Source organism: Triticum dicoccoides, chromosome 3A, assembly GCF_002162155.2.
Source record: "Triticum dicoccoides isolate Atlit2015 ecotype Zavitan chromosome 3A, WEW_v2.0, whole genome shotgun sequence".
NCBI classification, from domain to species: domain Eukaryota; kingdom Viridiplantae; phylum Streptophyta; class Magnoliopsida; order Poales; family Poaceae; genus Triticum; species Triticum dicoccoides.
Window position 1 is genome coordinate 652,933,259 of NC_041384.1, and position 20,330 is coordinate 652,953,588.

The 20,330-nt window shown below is 43.5% G+C and overlaps 1 protein-coding gene across 1 annotated transcript; it reads left to right on the forward strand.

Moving 5' to 3' along the window:
- The first annotated feature begins 2,973 nt into the window (after positions 1 to 2,973).
- On the forward strand, positions 2,974 to 13,633 carry LOC119272764 (CHD3-type chromatin-remodeling factor PICKLE-like). The gene is made up of 23 exons (XM_037554165.1): positions 2,974 to 3,088; positions 3,512 to 3,550; positions 3,675 to 3,791; positions 4,918 to 5,034; positions 5,135 to 5,254; positions 5,392 to 5,496; positions 6,006 to 6,082; positions 6,155 to 6,212; positions 6,784 to 6,857; positions 6,957 to 7,238; positions 7,446 to 7,510; positions 7,876 to 8,258; positions 8,887 to 9,011; positions 9,140 to 9,332; positions 9,440 to 9,528; positions 10,098 to 10,267; positions 10,358 to 10,512; positions 11,452 to 11,510; positions 11,775 to 11,870; positions 11,973 to 12,085; positions 12,246 to 12,366; positions 12,453 to 12,480; positions 12,554 to 13,633. Exons 1-23 carry the CDS (start codon positions 2,974 to 2,976, stop codon positions 13,303 to 13,305), a joined length of 3,453 nt encoding a protein of 1,150 aa, XP_037410062.1. The 3' UTR covers positions 13,306 to 13,633.
- Positions 13,634 to 20,330: the final 6,697 nt, after the last annotated feature.

Consider the following 20,330-nt stretch of genomic DNA (forward strand, 5'->3'; position numbering starts at 1 on the left):
AAAAAAGAAAGTGTGCCTCTTGAACAACTTATGATGAATAACAATATTAAGCAAATCGGTAGTTAAATGCTCGAATAACCAACTTTCCTGAGTATATTTTATCAACGTTTATATTTTACACCATCCTTTGCATAGAGCATTCGTCTTCGCCCAATATTGATGGGTCGATATGGCTTGGCAGCACTTGTAAGAAGATTTAGTATTATCAAATAGTATACGGTGATGGATTAGGCAGGACACCTGGTCGAATATTTTATTTCCGGGTACTTTCCATTTTATTGGAGGAAGGAGATGTGACGTCGGACAATAAAATTGAAAAAGTCTAAGAAACAATAAAACGACAATAGGTGGGGAAGATTTGTGCCAGAAGAATATGATGGGGCCCGGACAGCCTAAGCGACCACCTTACAAGGGCGCTTACGGCCTGTGGGTAGGTGGCTCCGGTGCTCGATGATCTAAATATTCAGTGAAACCTCCACACTAATTATCGAGCATTTTTTCGCCGCCACTACATCGCATTTCTTGGCAATCTTCGTTTTCAACCCTCATCTAGTACTCTCCCGGAGGGGGATCATCTCCGTCATCATCGACATCGATTCCCGTGCTCTAGATGATGAGTGCTATGATAAAGCTAATGGTCATTCCTATGATGAGTGGGTAGCTAAAATCTCAGGGAGAAAATTTTCTTTGGTCTTGCTATTCAAAAAAATGACGCACTTGATGAAAGTATTGCTTTTTATGGTGACACTACGTCTATTATCACTATTGAGGATGATTATGTTATGCCTGCTACTTATTATACTGTTCTTGATTGGGGAGACAATTATGACACTCCTTATGGCATACAAAATTTATATGGTGCAAATGATGATTTTTTTATTGATGACGATGGTTGCAATAGATGAAAATGGGTTTGGAGAGGTCAGTTCTTTAGCTAGTGTTGACCCCACCATTTTGGAGAGTGTTATTATTTATCTTGATGATTGCAATTGGATTTTGGAGATCCGCATGCACATAAAGCAATAGTTATATAAGAACTAAAATACACAAACACATAACAAACAAATCAAGTCGACTCAGCTAGGGATCACAGTGTGGTGCAGAGAGGAGAATATAGTTGTGGATGATGGGGAGGACAAATTCCGTTGCGCCGTGGTATGGGCCCCACAATTCAGAGGTGTTAGGCGATAAGGAAAAGCATATGAGGTGGTTGAGGATCGGGAGAAAGGATACGAGGAGGCGGGTTTGGCGCAACACCTCCCTATGCATCACATGCAAATAGACATTCCTTGTTTGTTTGATCAACCATGAACACCAAGGGCAATGTCCGAATGGGATGATAAGCAGGAGGCGGCATAGTCCAGAGACATTCGATGGGGATGATTCACAAAGTGATATTTGGAGTTTGAGTAGATCCCTATAATGGCATTGTCAAGTAGTAGCACATGCAACAACAAAAAGGGGTCCATGAGGCGGGGAACTTGAGTTGTCTTCCTTTTTTGTGGTAAACTTTCAACCTATTAATCTTCAATTATGACAGTACAACGAATATCAAAAATAACAAAAAATACATCCAAATCCGTAGAACACCTAGCGACGACTAAAAGCATTGAAGCGAGTCGAAGGCGCACCGCCTTCATCGCCCTCCCTCGCCAAGCCGGACAAAACTTGTTGTGGTAGAGAGTTGGAAGTCATCGTGTTAAGGCCCCCAAAGAACTAGTGCACCAGAACAGCAACCGCCGCCGATGAAGAGAAGCATGTATCGAAAGGATTTAACATGAAGATATACGTACATAGTCAAACGAAGACAAGATCTGAGCAGATCCACCAAAGATGATCACCGACCGAATCCTCGCGTGATCCATCGGAGACACACCTCCATACGCCCTCTGACGATGCTAGACACATCATCGGGACGGTGGCTAGGCGGGAAAAACCTTATTCCATCTTCTGGGAGCCGACACCATCTCGCCTTCTAGAATAGGACACAAACTCTAGCAGAACTCAAAGAAACACCTAAAAACGGAGCCTTCCCGCCAGTACGGGCCGGGATCCACCGCGTCCCATGACCCTAAGGCCACAGGAGACGAGGCACATCGACGGCGTTGCCGACGGAAGGCAGGAACCCTAGTCGTTTTTCCCTTGGAAGGAGAGACAAATGGACGAAGAGACACGTGAAGAAGTTGATGCTGTCACCGGTGGCAGAACGACAAAGAGAAGAGAGTACTCAGAAGAAGATGTGAGGTGAGCAGAATGTCCACGCATGGGATGTGTCGCGAGATGTTTTTGGTGAGCGGACATGATATAGGTTTGGGAATGAATTTTTTTCGTGCATAATCATAACACATGTCGAGTTAAAGTTTATTTAGTAGACCAAAAAATGATGACGTGATGCACTCTTTTGCTTTACCCAACCACATTAATTTGTCACATCTTCCAGTAGTACATTCAAACATCTCCACAAAAGATCTTATCGAAGCCACAACATTAACATGTTAATTTTGGGGACGCCGCACAATCCGCACGGATATCTTCTCCCATACGACAACCGAGAAATCTCCCATCTCCCAGAGTAGAAACAGCGCAACTGGCCGCAGAAAATCTCCGCCCGCACCCAATTAATGTCTCCTCCCCGCTCGCACGTCGCCCGCGCCGCCTCTGCTTCCCGCCCATGAACCAACTCCATGGACCCGTCGCACAGGTAACCACAGCCAGCCCACCACACGGGACCCACATGCCGCTCCCCAGCCTCGAACACCGGCTCCACCTACGAAACCAGCGCCATGGAACTTCCCGCCAGTGCTCTCCCCCAACCCGCGCGCGAGCTACTAAACCCACGCCCCACCCCCACCCCATTCGCAACACACATCCCAGTAGTCCTCCTAGCCGCCGTCGCTTCGAACCCGGGAAGAAAACCCTACCGGCCTAGCCCCACACGCCGGCGCGGCGGCGAACCCCGGCCGATCGGCGCCGATGAGAGGGGGGAGGCGCGGGACGTGGAAAGTGCGGCGGGGAGGCGGCGCCGCCGCCGCTCGGCCGCCGCCGGACGAGCGCGCCGCCGACGTCCAGGTCATCGAACTCAGCGATGGTGAGTGATACGGGGCGCATGTGCGTGAACTCTTGCCTTTTTATTTCTCCTGCATTTCGGTTTAGATCGGGCGTCCAGGCGATTTTAGCTTGAGGTTTCGCCGGATTCACGTAGCTGTAGGTTGTTGGTCGGAACTTTAGGCGAGCTTCCGAGTAACTCGTTTGGTCGGGGTTGGAAATGACCGGCATTTGCCATGCATATGCGCGCACCGGTCGATTTAGTTTTCGAGAGCGCATCGATTGGTATTTTTCCCGATCCGAAACAAATTGTCCCCCAATCTTGTGAGTTGGATTTTTCTTCGCTTTTTTTTGTGGGACAGCATCTTTTTCTTCGGTCAGTTTGCAGCGTCGAACTGTTGATCACTGTGTCAGATGCGAAATTTCGTTCGGATTATCACTTTTTTTTTGCAATTTTATTTTACAGATGAGGTGAAGTCAGCAACGCAGACAAAACCACCGGAAGGTGTGACTAGAAGTTCAAATCTCTCCTGATCGATCGTCTCTTGAGGCGCGAACACGAAGCCCCATTCACGTTCTATACATTAACTAACTCCTGTTTCTGTTTACAACTGATGACTGCATCGTAGTTTCCGCAAAGAACCTCGGGCGTCTCAGGAAGCGAACAGCCGCCGGTGGTGCTGCAACTTCTGAGTTGCATGAGGACGAGGTGCAGGCTGCTGATGTCATGCCGAGCAATGGTGAAGGTATGAGTGTTGGGAGGAACACTCATATCTCTTTTGAGTTATTTTGTTAAATGTCCCTAGTGTGTGAGAAATTAATGGGAACCCAGTGCGAGACTAAAAATTAGACCATGAATGCAGAAATAATGAAAACATTGGTTTTACTTATTACCACTGCACATTTTCTGTCAACAAATTATAACCTGCCAAAAGGTTCATCTTGGAACTATTAACTGAAATGTGCCGTCCTTTTAGCACGAGGCAGTGGCACATGAGGATGAAATGTCCCATCCTTCCAGCATCATGGTTCTAAGATTAGAGCAATATGGCTTCTTTACACTATTCATTGGCAGAGGGAACACCTAGAGTTAGGTTTATGCGATTAATTTATTCCTTGATGGGCTGGATTGGGAGTTTTAAGTAGGGTAAAAGAGACACGTGAGGTGGAGAAACTATATCTAACATGAGATATTTCTCATCAAGTTATTTTATCTTTTAATGTCGAAGCTTCGCTAGTTTGTATTTTTATAGCTCATTAATTGTTCAGTTAAAAATAGTAAGTAGTATTTCCACTAGTCAAGAAAAAATTGGGGCCTCCAAGATTTTCGGGCCCCTGTGCACCAGCTGCACCTGTACATGCCCAAATACAGGCTGAATCTTTTTCATATGTTTGCATTTCTGTTGCAAGTGACATTCGATTCACTGATGTATAATTTGGTAGAATTATGTGCCTACATACATAAACGGAGTTAAATTTTCTATGCAACTGCAGCAATTCTTATCCAGATTTGTTTATTTTTGCATCATTATAAATTTTAACCCACCAAAATCTGCAGCCAAGATCTTCTTTTTGCCTATTAACGCAGAGACTTTCTAGCCTCTTGAAGTGACTGTAAACTTCTTTAATCTATTTTTAATAAGATAAGATATTTATCATAATTACACATAGCTAGATGTATTTGCAAACAGCGAGGATGGTAAGAGAGTGAGCTATTTACAGTTCTGAAACTTAAAAATGTATAAATTAGAGTGAAGTTGTTACATATGCCTTCTTTTGTTAATTCGAAATGGTGTTTCACATGTATTACAAGGTTACAATTTGTTTTACAATTTTGACTCACGATATTAGTTTGAACTTATTTCACTGCAGGTGGGCAACTGTTGCCTCCATGTAGAAGGTCCAAACGCCTACAGAGAGAACGAACTGAAAAGCAAGAATTGAGTAGCAGGGAGAGTCAGCATGATGTATTTGTGAACAGTGAGGATGGTAAGAGTGAGTTGCTTTCAGTTTTGTAGCTTGAAGATGTATGAATTAGAGTGAAGTTGTCATGTATGTCTTGATATGTAAATTCCAAATGGTGTGTCAGAGTCCAAAATGTTGGTTCGACGAAGGAGGCCAAACCACCTCAGAAAGAGATTTACATCCGAGTATTTCAGTGGTGAATGGAATGAAGACAAATATATATCGCGGAGCAGCTCTGATGATGGTATGCTCAAGTGTTCAACTTTTTGTGTGCTAAATTTGTCAAAATGTTGTCTTAACCAACCAAAATACTCCCTACAAAATGATACAGCCATATAACCATTCTTCTGTGGCAAATAATTTAAAGTTTGCATTGTGCAGATGATGATCACTTGCCCCCCCAGCGAAGGTCAAAGCGTCTTTGGCACAGAATGGGAACTAGCAAAGATGCATACAACGGCGATTCTGATAGTGACACTGTAGATAGTAAGTGGGCATACTTTGTGATCAATATTTTTGTTTACATTTTGTTACCATGATTCTCCCTTTTCTGTGTGTTTTGCTTCATAAACTCTCCATATGCATTTTTCTGGAGTAAATTGAGCAGCCTTTTGGAAGCATTTCTCTTCTTTTGAAAAAACTAAGTCGGATAACCAAGGATCCTTATAAGATGATACGATGGAGGACCATGCTTGCTTATTGTCTTTGTTTCATTGCACAATAAATTTCATGATTTGGTTTTGAATTCGTTCAAACTTGTAACCTTCACTTACTTCCCATATCATTTGATCAGATGCCCCCTCTTGATTAGACTTAAGTTCTTATGAACACACCCACATAGTGGATTAAGCACTACCACATCTTTTCAAATCATGTAATTTGTATTTATTCTGTGCACCCATATAGTAATTTGTATTTATTCTGTGCCAATTAGGTGATCATGTGCCATACAAAATTTTCTCCAACATTAAATTTTACTTTTGAAATCACCACAGATCATAGGAAGGCAATTCCATGCAGAAGAATGTCAAAGCGCCTACAGCAGAAACAGAAGGCTGATCATGTTTCAGATGTAAATTCACAAAAAATAGTCTGTTAACTCCTGCTCTTCATGAAGTAATAAATCTTTCCTGTTCATTTTTAGGAGAATTGCACTAAAGCTTCTCTGTGCATGTTGCCAACGTCTAAATCTTCAGGATCAGGTATAAATAAGTTATCGATTTGTTGAAAACCGTCAGTTTATTGCCCTTGCGGTGGGTTTTACGGTGCCAATATTATGCACAATTAGTATTTTTTTTTATAAAGGGCATTTTTATTAACTCAAAACGTAGTATCAAGCGGATACAAAGCATGATGAGCAACACCCAGCCTCTGCATAACTAAGATGCACAAAGCCAAACACTTACAAACTGACAAAAGATAAAAAAATCGGACATATTGACAACAGTAGAGTCATATAGGACCTACACTGCGCCACCAGTAAATGCACAGTTGGTACTTGACAGCCAACTCATCACTGAAATTTCTAAAACTCTTGTATAACTATTACTATATGTGTCTGTATATGCATGTACCATTCATGAATTAATGTTCTCAAGTGAAAACTAAACAGTGGATGTTGCAGCCATACCAACTTAATTATGCTTGCTGTAGCTTGCCGCTGTGACAGTGCAGACTCACGTTCATGCATTTTTTCTGCCTTTTAATGACCTGTCGGGTACCTGTGTGCTTGTTGCGAGGTTAATATAACATGAACTTTCTATTTTGTACCAGATGATGAGCTATTGCGTAGCACTGTAAAACTTTGCAAAAGCGCTTCTAGTGGACCTACTTGCTCAATATGTAAGGTATATGTTATTTCTGTGAGGAATTTTGTAAGGTTTGCTTGAGCTGTTTTTTTTCATCACCTTGTATCCGTCAATCTTATGTGATTTTTTTGTGCACAGAGTGGAGCCGGTAGCTGTCTTCTGATCCAGTGCCAGAACACAAGCTGTTCTCGTAGCTTCCACACCTTCTGTCTTAGTCCTCCGATGCAGGATAGTAGAGGCACTTTGGAATGTCCTCTCTGCAAAATCGATCAAGCATCCTTGGCTAAGGGGACGGAAGTATATGCCTTAAAAAAGGTCCAAACACTTGTTGGTTGCAGACGGGTAATTCTTCAGGAGTCAGATTTCCAGTATCAAATGCTCGTGAAATGGCAATCACTTTCTCATCATCACGACTGCTGGGTTTGTTTTTCTCCTTGCCACATTCTTGTTTATTGTAGCTGCCTTGGCATTGCTGTCGGCCCCTATTGCCACATACTCATGTATCGCCATGTCTCGTTAGCTACATATATTTCCTTTGTTAGAATGGTTTTTGTCTATGTGATGTCAGTACAATCAATGTGAAATTTGTAATTATTTTACTGAACATCTGGATTTTACATGCTCTAGGTTCCACTTGATTGGCTTCGTGTTTTTGAGCCTCAACGAGCACGAACCTACATAAGCAAGAATCCGTAAGCCCCTTGCCTTCTATAATTGCTGCTATTATTCTTTCGTCAGATCTGAAGCTGTCCTTTTGATGCCAATTATCTAGTTGGTCCATGTAGGCGAAGTTTTGTTCATTGACGTGTTATGAACTATGTATCTATGTAATCTTTGAACAGTCAAACAAGTATTCCTTTTACATGCAGTTTAAGTCTGCTATCTACTGATTTGTTTTCTCCTTCTGGTTACTCTATAAGACCTGAATGAATAATGAACTGTAATGAACTCACACTTGCCATTTAAAAAAAAATTGCCCTGTGTTCTTAACTGGTACCACTTCTTTTGAATGCTCTCTCATATTCTTTCTTATGATTATGCAAACTTATTGCAACAGCTTACCTAAAGAGGCATACTCGGAGGATCAAAGGAAACCTGAATGGCTTGAAGTAGATCGTGCCATTGCATGCCGCCGGAAGTTTGGTTATGATGGTTTATGTGACGTCCTGGCTAGTTTTGATAATAATGAAGATTTTGAGGGACACGAGTTCCTCGTGAAATGGAAAGGACTTGACTATTGTGATGCCACATGGGAGTCGTATTTCACGGAAGGCGTGCCATCAGCTGTTTCTATGCTTGTCCAAAGGCATAAAAATACTGTACGAAGCCCGATGAACATTGACGTGATGGTCCCAGAAAATGTACTATACAATTACCAGGTTCAGGGGTTACAATGGATTCTTGACAATTTCAAATCTAGGAGGAGCGTTATTCTTGCTGGTATGTTCATGAACTGTAAAGTCAAAATCGACGCATTGTATGTTATACTATTATTTCAGTATATATGACCCAAGTATTATTCAAATATTGTTGCAAGGGCTTCTTACATATTTTTTTGAGATAACAAAAGTTTTGCATCTTAATGCATTTTAATACATATGGAGTTTTTATGTACAATGATTATTATGTACTCCCTCCGTCTCAAAATTCTTGTCTTAGATTTGTGTAGATACGGATGTACCTAATACTAAAACATGACTTGATACATCCGTACAAATCTAAGACAAGAATTTTGGGACAGAGGGAGTACAAATTTATCGCGATGGAATCTGGCACTCTGTCCATCCGGAATTAGTTGACACTCAAACGGATGTATCTGATTCATCAGTTTGAGCATCAACTAATTCCGGACGGAGGCAGTATTAACTTTGGTTCCTTCTGAAATAACCCGGTCTGAAGAGATACTTTTACTTTTCTTACCAAAGACATCGATGTAGGGTGTTACTTGTGAATTACTGCATGCATATGTCTTGGAAGAAGCTTCTTGGCGTAATTCTTGATTGTTCTTTTCTCATTTATATTGTAAAGACAATAACGGAAATTTTTCCTTTTCTTTTTCTATTTTTAGATGAAATGGGTCTTGGCAAAACTGTCCAAGTTGTTTGCTTTCTCAACCGCATAATCAAAGGAAGTCTGACCACATCTCCTGCATTGGTCATTGTTCCCAAGAGCATCCTACTGCAATGGGAAAAGGTTTGTATAACCTTCATGATCTTCTGCCATAGTATCCTGAACGTTTGTAGTGAAGGAGCTCAAATCATTGTCCTTAACTCTTCATACTGTGTCAAATGTAATTTCTGGATGCATGTTCTCTGTATTAGGAATTTGATCGCTGGGCACATGATCTTAGTATTGTTGTTTACCAAGGAGATAAGGACTCCAGAAAGTGTATTCAAGCTCATGAACTGTACTCTTCCAAAGGGAAGACTCTGTTTGATGCTCTAGTGACAAGTTATGAGATTGTCCAAATTGATAAAGCAGTTCTAAAAAAGATTAAGTGGTCAACGATTGTCAGTAAGTTTTTTTTAGCTGCATCGAGGTTATCTAGTCTTAATTTGTCTCTGTTATTAGCCTGAAAGTTAACATTTCTGCTGTCGTACATCACCTCCCTTTCGCTTCAGTTGATGAGGCTCACAGATTGAAGACGCTTGATTGTAATCTTGCATCCTGCCTATTGAAATATAGCTCAGATTTCCGGTTGCTACTTACAGTAAGTCTTCCATACCCTAGCCCTAGGTGTACTTTTGCCTAATTTGAGAAGTAATGATTTGTCCCATCTGGTCTAATTCTGGGAATTCCATCTGTGTCATGCAAACTATTACACCCTGTTTACCTCAGATCCTTGGAAGTTTGTACTTTAGCCATGATGTATATTGTGTACCATAAGGGCTCACTCATATTTTGTGATATCATTGATTTGGATGTGTGCATACCAGCTTGGTATCATTGATTTCCTTGTTTTTAGAAAGAGCTCTGTCAAAAAATTTCATCAGAAAGAGGTCTATAGACTTTTGAGGGAATGAATCATTTGCCTACTGTAGTTGTTTAGGAGCAAATATTTCAACTCCACACTGCCCGTAGGCATTTCGGAATAGTTATCTTAAATAGTAAGCTTTATAAAGTTATTCCCCAGTCCTATGATTCCATAGACCAAACAAAATGTTATTTGAGGCATATATAGCTTATAGTACTTCTCATTGAAATGCATTTTAATTGCCCTTTTCTGGAATGATCTGATCATGTGGTTGGACCTTGGTCCTCTTTCTCTTCGCCGTACAGGGAACACCATTCCAAAATAACGTCCTGGAGTTGTTTTCATTGCTTCATTATATTGATCCAAATGAGTTCTCTGACCCAAAGGATGATCTGTTGTTCTCACCAATTGAATCTGAGCGTGGTCTGACAATAGATGAAAAAATCGCCCGCATTCCTGAGATTTTAAAGCCTAGGTGATTTTTCTGTCTAATGATGAAGTTATATACTTTGTTTATTTCATAACTTGGATGTGGCTCTTAGTTCTTTCATGTTTGGTTTGCTAGGATGTTGAGGAGATTGAAAGCTGATGTGCTAAAAGATTCTATGCCAACAAAGAAGTGGGTAGAAGTTCCGTGTGCACATACAGATTCTCAGAGAGATCTTTACATTAATATTCTAGAGAAGAACTACTCAAAGTTGAACAGTGCTATTCAGGATGGTCAGTCAAAGAGTTTTCACTTGCATTTATTGTTAGTTTATATGTACTTTTCTAGTTTGTCTTAATCTGCATCAAATTCTCTTGATAAAGCTGGTTTCTGCTAATGTTATTCTCGACCATGCATATAAACGTGTGCCACTTTGTATTAGAGAACACTCGGAGAAGTTGTTTAGTACATTGCCACTAGTGTCAGCGACAAACAATCAAAAGAGAACTTATAGCAACAAAAACAGGGCTACAAGAAAGCAAAAACTAGGCTACAGAACAGCAAAACCTGGCTAGTCAGTTCTGGGTGTCTAGCATGCAACAGTCACTTCCTGTGATCCCTAGTGCTAGTGAAGCCGCCATAAGTTTGTCTCTGTCGACGACTTGTAGTCCAGCCTCCACCTGTAAAATACGCAGGTGTTGCAATGCCTCCAGGTGGCTGGTTTGTGCTAACATTATGGCATTATGCGTGGGAAGTTTAAATATAGGAGAGCATTTTTTGCAAAGCGAGTGATATCTGTCCAATGCAACTTCTTTAGGCCTTCAATTTAGCATGGCCTTCTAGCGGTACGTGCTTTTACCACCAGTCACTTAATTGCAACACTACTAGAAAAACGGGGTCATCCCACGAAAATCTTGGAAGCTCACCAACTATACTTGGATTGATCTATGCCTAAACTTAAATGGCACATACACTTCAAGCTTAGATTTTCTGATCAGCAAATTACAATGGCAAAGAACAAATTTCAGGGCACTCACCGACAGCATTTTTGACTTGTGGAACTTGCTTGCCTTGAAGTATTATCTGTATTACCATTTTCTCATGGAGTATCTCTGAGTGGTGGGAACCAAGTTATCTAACTTCACAGAATGTTCTTATAATTGGGCTTATGTACTTGTGCTAGCCAAGTAGTATTTACATTGGGGCTGACAGATTTGTGTGCACCTTTTCAGGTAGGAAGCGTTCTCTGAACAACGTACTAATGGAACTGCGAAAATGCTGCAATCATCCGGTAGATTTTGCATCCATTTAGTTGTTGAAGGCTACATCTACTTCCCTTGAATCTTTCTTGCCATAAACTTGTGGAATTCCATGTGTCTTGATATTTTATGATAAGGAACATTTTGACAAAGATTTGTGTGAGGTGGCGATATAACATATTTAGTGCAGTGTGTCATGCATTTGAATTCTGCATTCTGTAGTATGTTTTGATGCAAACTAATAGATTTTAACTTTAAGTCTCGCTTCTCCTGCTAATTTGTTTCACCTTCTCCAGTATTTGTTTACAGGATCGGATGGTAAACAACATGCAGGAGAAGATGTTCTCCAATCACTAGTTTCTGCATCAGGGAAACTTCAACTCTTACAGAAGGTGCCTTGACCTACTACTACTGCATCCTATCTAGCGTTGCTTGCTTATTTGTTCCATATGTTTTGTTCTTGCATGTAATAATCGTCAATTCTTAATCTTCAGTTGCTCCCAAAATTGAAAGAGAGAGGGAACCGTGTATTGATTTTCTCCCAGATGACGAAGATGCTTGATATTCTTGAGGACTTCCTTTCTTTCCTGGGATACACATATGCACGGTATGTTTCATTAATCAGACCTATTCAATCTTCTGATGGATATATGGTTCCATTTATCCTATCCTACAGTGATGCTCAATATTTCTTCAGTCGTTTCAGAGTATAGCTGACATTTTTTCTCTTTCTTCTTTTGACTTAATATATCTGTGTTGGCGTGCAGCATTGATGGACAGACAGCACTCTCTGAGAGGCAGGAGAGCATAAAAGAATACAACAACGCTGAAAGTGAAACATTTATTTTCTTGATGTCAACTCGTGCTGGTGGTATAGGTATTGACCTGGTATGAATTCTAATACTCACAGCCTCATCTGTTTTTATTTCTTCCACTTTATGGAACTGGACTAACATTATTCAATATTATGGCAGCCTGGTGCTGATAGAGTAATTATATATGGTGAGTGGTTTTTAGTTATCTGCTTCATTCACCTTAAATCCTCTTGGCACTTATTTTTCCTTTGCGTGTTCAGATCCAGACTTCAATCCATTTATGGACTTGCAAGCACAGTCCAGGGCTCACCGGATTGGCCAGACCCGACCGGTGGTTGTTTACCAGCTTATTACAAAATGTTCTGTTGAAGCGAAGATATTGCAGAAGTCTAAGCAGAAGCTGGCCATTGAAAATATTTTAATGAACTCTTCCAAGAAGCCGCCAAGTGCAGATGAGCTGAAGTCCATTCTACTACATGGAGCCAAGATAATTCAGGACAAAAAGGAGATTAAAGCTGTATCAATCCATTATGACGACGAGGCCATTCAGAATCTCCTCAAGCTAGATCCTTCGAGCGACGAGATGTGCACTTCAGAGTGCAACGGCTATCTTGGCGGCATCGAGAGCTTTCCTCATGGTGCCGAGGACGTAGTACCTCCCTCCCCCAAGGTTGAGGAATTAAAAGTATTCAAGCCTGCCACTCCCAAGGTGGATCTTGGCCGCGGGAGAAGGCAGAGGAACCTCGTGAAGTATTTCGAGGAGACGGACAATGAAGACAGTGATGACATGTACGCTCCAGAGGCTTCCTCCGAGTCCAGTAGCTCTTCCTCTGATGATGAAACAGATGAAGAAATTCCTGAAGTAGCACGCGCTAGAACTGAAGTAGACATGAAAGCTGAAACAGTGAGCGTTGTGAAGCCAGAAGTAGCTCCCGTTCCAGCCCCTCTTCCTCAGAGTCAGAGTCCGGCAGCTCTTCCTCAGATGAAACGGAAGAGGTTAAGCCTATTGTAGCAGGCGTGAAGTCTCAAGCGTCCGGCAGCTCTTCCTCGGAGTCCGGTAGCTCTTCCTCAGAGTCAGAGTCTGGCGGCTCTTCCTAGGATGATGAAACCGAAGAGGTTAAGTCTGTTGTAGCACCTGACAGTTGATGCAGAAACTCAGGCTAGTCGTCCATTCCTTTTGTATAGGATTGTCTATATAACTGCGTAAGTAGAATTATGTGGCTGATTTATATGCCGACTTTTGGGGCATCTGCCCATGTATGGTGAGAACTGACGAGTGATGACACCTTTATTACCTTATTTATTATGGTTGTTGATATATAGCTAGTACGTAAGACTTATGAGTGATGGCATCTACTCCCTCCGTTCTGAATTACTTGTCGCGGATATGGATGTGTCTAGATGTATTTTAGTTTTAGATACATCTATTTCTACGACGAGTAATTTAGAACGGAGGGAGTATATATTACCTTGTTATAAGAATTATGGTTCCTGATACTGTCTGGTAACACCTGGCATTTGCACATTTTTCTCTCCTGATGAGGAAATGCAGAAGTTGTCTCCATGCATTGCTGACATGGCTAATACTCCCAATCTACAACTCCCAACTTTCTAAGGAGCAAATTCCGGGCGTTTGTTGAAGTAAACTCATGATGATGGATTGTGTGATGCTGAAGACTGCGGCATTTCTATACCTCCAAATCCACCAAACGGTGGGCATGAAGTCCTTCCCGGACTGGTGGTCTCGCCATGGATCTGGCCATGCAAAGACCTTATGCATAAGGCTTGTGAAAAGAGGGCAACTGGAGCAGAGGCGACCCACCAGGACCAATGTCTGTCCCTTTGGGTTTGGCGGCGGCGATGCTTTGCTGTTACTCAATTTTGAGATGTCGTGTTGAGCTCATGTGCCTTAGGTCGGCGTCGTCTTCAGGCTCATGCCCGACAGCGAGGCCTTGCCATTTGTAGTGGACTCGTGTGTTTTTTCAATGCGGTTTACCCTATTCGGTTCATTCCTTGATCTGCTTGTAGAAGAGATTCACCACTGCCTTGTATTGTTTGGCATTGTGGCTTCATTTATAATGGGAGGCGAAATCTATTTCAACAATGGTCTCTTCTGATTTGTCAACACCTCGGCGGGTGTTGTAGTCCCCTCCACGACGCCAGTTCAACCCCCAAGACCTTGACAGTGTTGTACCAAGATTTACGAAGTACTGAGCGTCGTTAGTCCAATGCAGACACCAATGCGGATAATTAAATAGTCTCCAAATATTCGGATCTGGTAGCCTGGACATTTTTACCATCCAACGATGATCATCAAAATTGTTTGGACTTACGTCCGAAATCCCACAAATCAGAACCAAACCTAGGGAGGTTTGGGGGAGTCAGGATATTCATCACGTCGGATTCCGATACCCCCGGCCAACCAAAATACCCTATCCGGAGCCTTTTTCACCCCCACTCCGTCCCTCCCCATGTGCTCCGTATCTGCACCCTCATAGACTGCCGCCACCGTTGTACCACCCCGGCCGCAGTTCAAGCCTTGCCGGACCTTCCCCACCCCACCTACGCACTTGCCCACCTTGGACTAAGCCGCCGTTCCACCCCGGATCGGGCCGCAGCCCAGGTATCCTCCGCCCTTTGTGGATGTCGGCCATGGCAGACACTACGCCCGGCAAGTGTTCGGTCAAATGTCGTTTCTAATATTCTTGATGTTATCATTGTTTACTTTGAAACAAACACAGTGGCAATGTACTCGGTGGAAGGGGGAGGGTGATCTGTTGTGTGAGGCATGGTTGCAATTTTTTGTTGATAGCTTACCAAGATGGCCACTTGGTGTGCGAAGCATGGTTGGGCATAAGTGTGGAGTTTCAAGGCATGAAGCAAACCGCCGTGACATTTTGCCAACGTGTACATGCATGTTTGGTTCAATGAGCACAAGCACTACATGCCCTACAATGTGAAGGTGAACCATGATTGCGGTGCGAACTCGGTACTCTATCAATGGCATGCCATTCAGAAAACCGCCGACATGTATTGTGTTGTGTGTATGCACAATTGCAAATAAGGTGACCAAGGGGCGCGTCATCAGAAGAACCCATAAGTTTTGCTTCTTGTTGCTCTACGGGTAATCATTTTATTGCTTTGCTCAATGTTGCAACTTGGGATGTCTTTGGTTACCCGCATGAGGACCAACCAGGCCCACGCAGGAAAAAAAATGGGGTGTTTGGTTACCCGCATTCACTGTTTGGCCTGCACTGCACAAAGCTTAAAGCACCTTGGGGCCAGGCCAGATGGGGACCGTCGAATCAAAAGTTTTTCCATAGCCAGGCTCGCGATATGCACGCGGGCGGCGACGGTTGGACGTGGGGAGACACGTTTTGAGACGTCACGATGTTTCCTACAACACTAGCAATAATTACCCTCACCGCGCTCTCTCCATTCCCCCACCTTCACACCGGCAGCGATGGTCCGTGGATCGGAGAACAGCAAGACGACCATCGACCTCCATCACGGGCATCACCAACATCTCCCGTAGCACTTCGTCAAAGGCGATAAGCCCTATTTTCATCTCCTAGCTTATGATTTTTGTATCCGGTCCGCGTTTAGGTTCGACCTGCATTCTAGGGGAATGGGGAATGGGGAATCGGGATAAATAGCCATAGTATTGATCAACACTTCTTCACGAGTACTAAGTAGTGATGGATTTTAGGGTTCCAACCAGGATTGACTACAAGGGGAATGGGGATTTGGGGTTAATCTTACATAGTAGCGGTAAATCCTAGCCGCAACGACCCTGGAGGTGCTTGGAGCAGCGTCCCCCCTTGACCTTGTAGTTCTCTCCTGGCTCGACCATAGCATGCACCCTCTCGTCATCCTCGTCATCGTCCAGATCGATTGACATACTATGGTGGCCTGGCTCCGGGGCCCTGACCACCACCTCCACCGCTCCATCTTCCTCCTCCAGCTCTGGAGCGATGACCTCTGGCGCCACCTCTGTCTTAGCCCAGAACGCCGTGGCACACTAGTCTTGAGGAGCTTTTTACCCCCTGTACTTGGCCCATCTTGCTCTCCGACCAACATCGCCGGAGTCAGCCTGATTCATGGCCCAAAGCAAGATGTCCACCGCATAGCGCTCTTCACTAGGTCATGAATCAACGTATTCAACTTCTCCATCATCGCCTTCTTGACCAAAACGTTAGCCTCCTTGTGCATGTCCTCGATGCTTGTGAAGTTCGAGCACACTTCCATGGTGTTCTCGAACTTGGTGCGAGCACCCCTAGGAAGAAAGCTCTCCAACCAATGCCCCAAGGGAATGGGTTGGGGATGGGATTCATGGTGATGGAGAGGTGGAAGAGGTGTGAGAATGAGAGACCTTGAGGGTTAATTAAGTGCGGTGGTGGGTAAGTAGTAGAGTGTTTGGGTGGGTAAATATAGGGGCGTTGAATGGTAGGATTTAATGCTGATCAAACTTTGAACTTTGTGTTGTTCATAATGCGGATCGAGATGGAGAACAAGGGTAAGGAGGTGGTGCCGGCCTTGGAGGACGTGCCATCCATGGCTGAGGACATGTTGGTGGAGGAACCCCCCAGCGGCAAGTGCCGAAACTATGGGCACTACCATGAGGAGGCAGGGCCAACTCACTTCTAGAAGGTGATCCTTGCCCCAAAGCTGGAGTGCGTTCCTATGCCTCTGGACTTCATGAAGCACTTCCCGACTGTGCCTCAGGAGTTCAAGCTGAAGATGAACACAAGTTGTGCATGGAGGGTTACGGTACCGCTGATGAATAACAGGGTCACACAGTGATCAGGGTTGGGCCCCCTTCACCGTTTTCCTCCAGATCAGGATCGAGTACATGGTCACCTTCAAACTCCTGACTCCCGACACCATGAAGGTGATCGTCTTCAACAACGACGACATTGAAGTGGTGATCAAGTGCGGGAAGCATGACGACGCCTTCGATGTGAACGTCTAGGAGAGCTCTCTTTTGCGCTTGCTGGTGTAGTTTGTAATATGCCATATTTGTTCTTGTAAGTGCATCTAGTGCCACCCCATTTGTTGGTTTTAGAGTATTGACGACGAACTTGGTTGAGGGACTAATGTGTTTGTGAGATACACAGGATAACACAGATAGAAGTCCCTGGAGATTCGGTTTAGCTGTCGAAGACGACCCTTAAAAATTTCTTAAGACATTGAAACCATTGGTGACCTATGAAGATAATGATTGAAGACAATGGAACATGAAGATTTAGCTGATTTGTTTTTTTCATTTTCTGTTTATTGAGTCATGGGAACCACCGTACTATTAAGTGGGGTCGAGGTAATACGAAGACAGTTGTTGAAGTGTTTGCTCAACCAAAACCCCTAGGTCTTCTTCTGAAGACAATGAGAGAAAAATCTCTTCTGGAGTTGGATGAGTCAGCATTGCTTGTAGCCCAAGTAATGTTGCCGCGTATATTTGAAATCCGACCGCTGGGACACATGTCAGTTGATTGATGGCACAGGGTCATTTCAGTCAAATCATGTCATTGCCTTTGGCTATAAATAGCCACCCCTTCCACCATAAGTTGGTGGCTGCTTCGAGATATTGCACGACTTTTGTCGTTTGAGAGTAACCCACCTCCGAAGCCTTTGAAAGAGATTTTCTGTGAGGAAAAACCCAAACATCCAGAGCCCAAAGTGATTGAGCATCATTGAAGATATTATGTTCTGGGTGAACTGAAGACTTATTACACTTGAAGACTGTGATCTTCCAAACGATTAGGCATCATGTTTTGGGCATCCAAGAGTCATTGTGGATTGACGGTGAACAAGTTTTTGAAGGTTTGGGAAGTCTGAAGGAAATATGCCCTAGAGGCAATAATGAAGTTATTATTTATTTCCTTATATCATGATAAATGTTTATTATTCATGCTAGAATTGTATTAACCGGAAACATGATACATGTGTGAATACATAGACAAACAGAGTGTCACTAGTATGCCTCTACTTGACTAGCTTGTTGATCAAAGATGGTTATGTTTCCTAGCCATAGACAAAGAGTTGTCATTTGATTAATGGGATCACATCATTAGGAGAATGATGTGATTGACTTGACCCATTCCGTTAGCTTAATAGTTGATCGTTTAGTTTGTTGCTATTACTTTCTTCATGACTTATACATGTTCCTATGACTATGAGATTATGCAACTCCCGTTTACCGGAGGAACACTTTGTGTGCTACCAAACGTCACAATGTAACTGGGTGATTATAAAGGTGCTCTATAGGTGTCTTCGAAGGTACTTGTTGGGTTGGCGTATTTCGAGATTAGGATTTGTCACTCCGATTGTCGGAGAGGTATCTCTAGGCCCACTCGGTAATACACATTACTTAAGCCTTGAAGCATTGCAACTAATGAGTTAGTTGCGGGATGATGTATTATGGAACGAGTAAAGAGACTTGCCGGTAACAAGATTGAACTAGGTATTGAGATACCGACGATCGAATCTCGGGCAAGTAACATACCGATGACAAAGGGGAACAACGTATGTTGTTATGCGGTTTGACCGATAAAGATCTTTGTAGAATATGTAGGAGCCAATATGAGCATCCAGGTTCTGCTATTGGTTATTGACTGGAGACGTGTCTCAGTCATGTCTACATAGTTCTCGAACCCGTAGGGTCTGCACGCTTAAAGTTCGATGACGGTTATATTATGAGTTTATGTGTTTTGATGTACCAAAGGTAGTTCGGAGTCCCGGATGAGATCGGGGACATGACGAGGAGTCTCGAAATGGTTGAGACATAAAGATCGATATATTGGAGTACCGGGGAGTTACGGGAATTCACCGGGAGAAGTATTGGGCCTTATTGGGCCATACGGGAATAGAGGAGGGAGGCCAAAAGGAAGGAGGCGCCCCCCTCTGGTCCGAATTGGACAAGGGGTGCAGCCCCTTTTTCCTTCTCCCCCCTCTTTCCTTCTCTCCTACTCCGGAAAGGAAAGGGGAATCCTACTAGGACTTGGGAGTCCTAGTAGGACTCCCCACACTTGGCACACCCCCTCTAGGGCCGGCCTCTCCCTCCCTCCTTTATATACGGGGGAAGGGGGCACCTCTAGACACAACAATTGATCTCTTGGATCTTTTAGCCATGTGCGGTGCCCCCCTCCACCATAGTCCACCTCAATGATATCATAGCGGTGCTTAAGCGAAGCCCTGCATCGGTAGAACATCATCATCGTCACCACACCGTCGTGCTGACAGAACTCTCCCTCAAAGCTCGGCTGGATCGGAGTTTGAGGGACGTCATCGAGCTAAACGTGTGCTGAACTCGGAGGTGACGTACGTTCGGTACTTGATCGGTCGGATCGTGAATACGTACAACTACATCAATCGCGTTGTGCTAACGCTTCCGCTTTCGGTCTACGAGGGTACGTGGACACACTCTCCCCTCTCGTTGCTATGCTTCACCATGATATTGCGTGTGCGTAGGAATTTTTTGAAATTACTATGTTACCCAACAGTGGTATCAGAGCCTGGTTTTATGCGTTGATGTTATATGCACGAGTAGAACACAAGTGAGTTGTGGGCGATACAAGTCATACTGCGTACCAGCATGTCATACTTTGGTTCGGCGGTATTGTTGGATGAAGCGGCCCGGACCGACATTACGTGTATGCTTACGCGAGACTGGTTCTACCGACGTGATTTGCACACAGGTTGCTGGCAGGTGTCAGTTTCTCCAAGTTTAGTTGAACTGAGTATGGCTATGCCCGGTCCTTGAGAAGGTTAAAACAACACTAACTTGACGAACTATCGTTGTGGTTTTGATGCTACGTAAGAACGGTTCTTACTCAGCCCGTAGCAGCCACGTAAAACTTGCAACAACAAAGTAGAAGACATCGAACCTGTTTTTGCAGGGCATGTTGTGATGTGATATGGTCAAGGCATGATGCTATTGTATGAGATGATCATGTTTTGTAACCGAGTTATCGGCAACTGGCAGGAGCTATATGGTTGTCGCTTTATTGTATGCAATACAATCGCCCTGTAATGCTTTAC

Excerpts from the sequence above, each read along its gene's own strand:
- LOC119272764 (XM_037554165.1), top strand. The coding sequence starts at position 2,974 with ATGAGAGGGGGGAGGCGCGGGACGTGGAAAGTGCGGCGGGGAGGCGGC. Across the intron at positions 5,035-5,134 it reads ATTTGTGAACAGTGAGGATG|AGTCCAAAATGTTGGTTCGA; the intron begins GTAAGAGTGAGT and ends ATGGTGTGTCAG. Across the intron at positions 6,858-6,956 it reads CTACTTGCTCAATATGTAAG|AGTGGAGCCGGTAGCTGTCT; the intron begins GTATATGTTATT and ends TTTTGTGCACAG.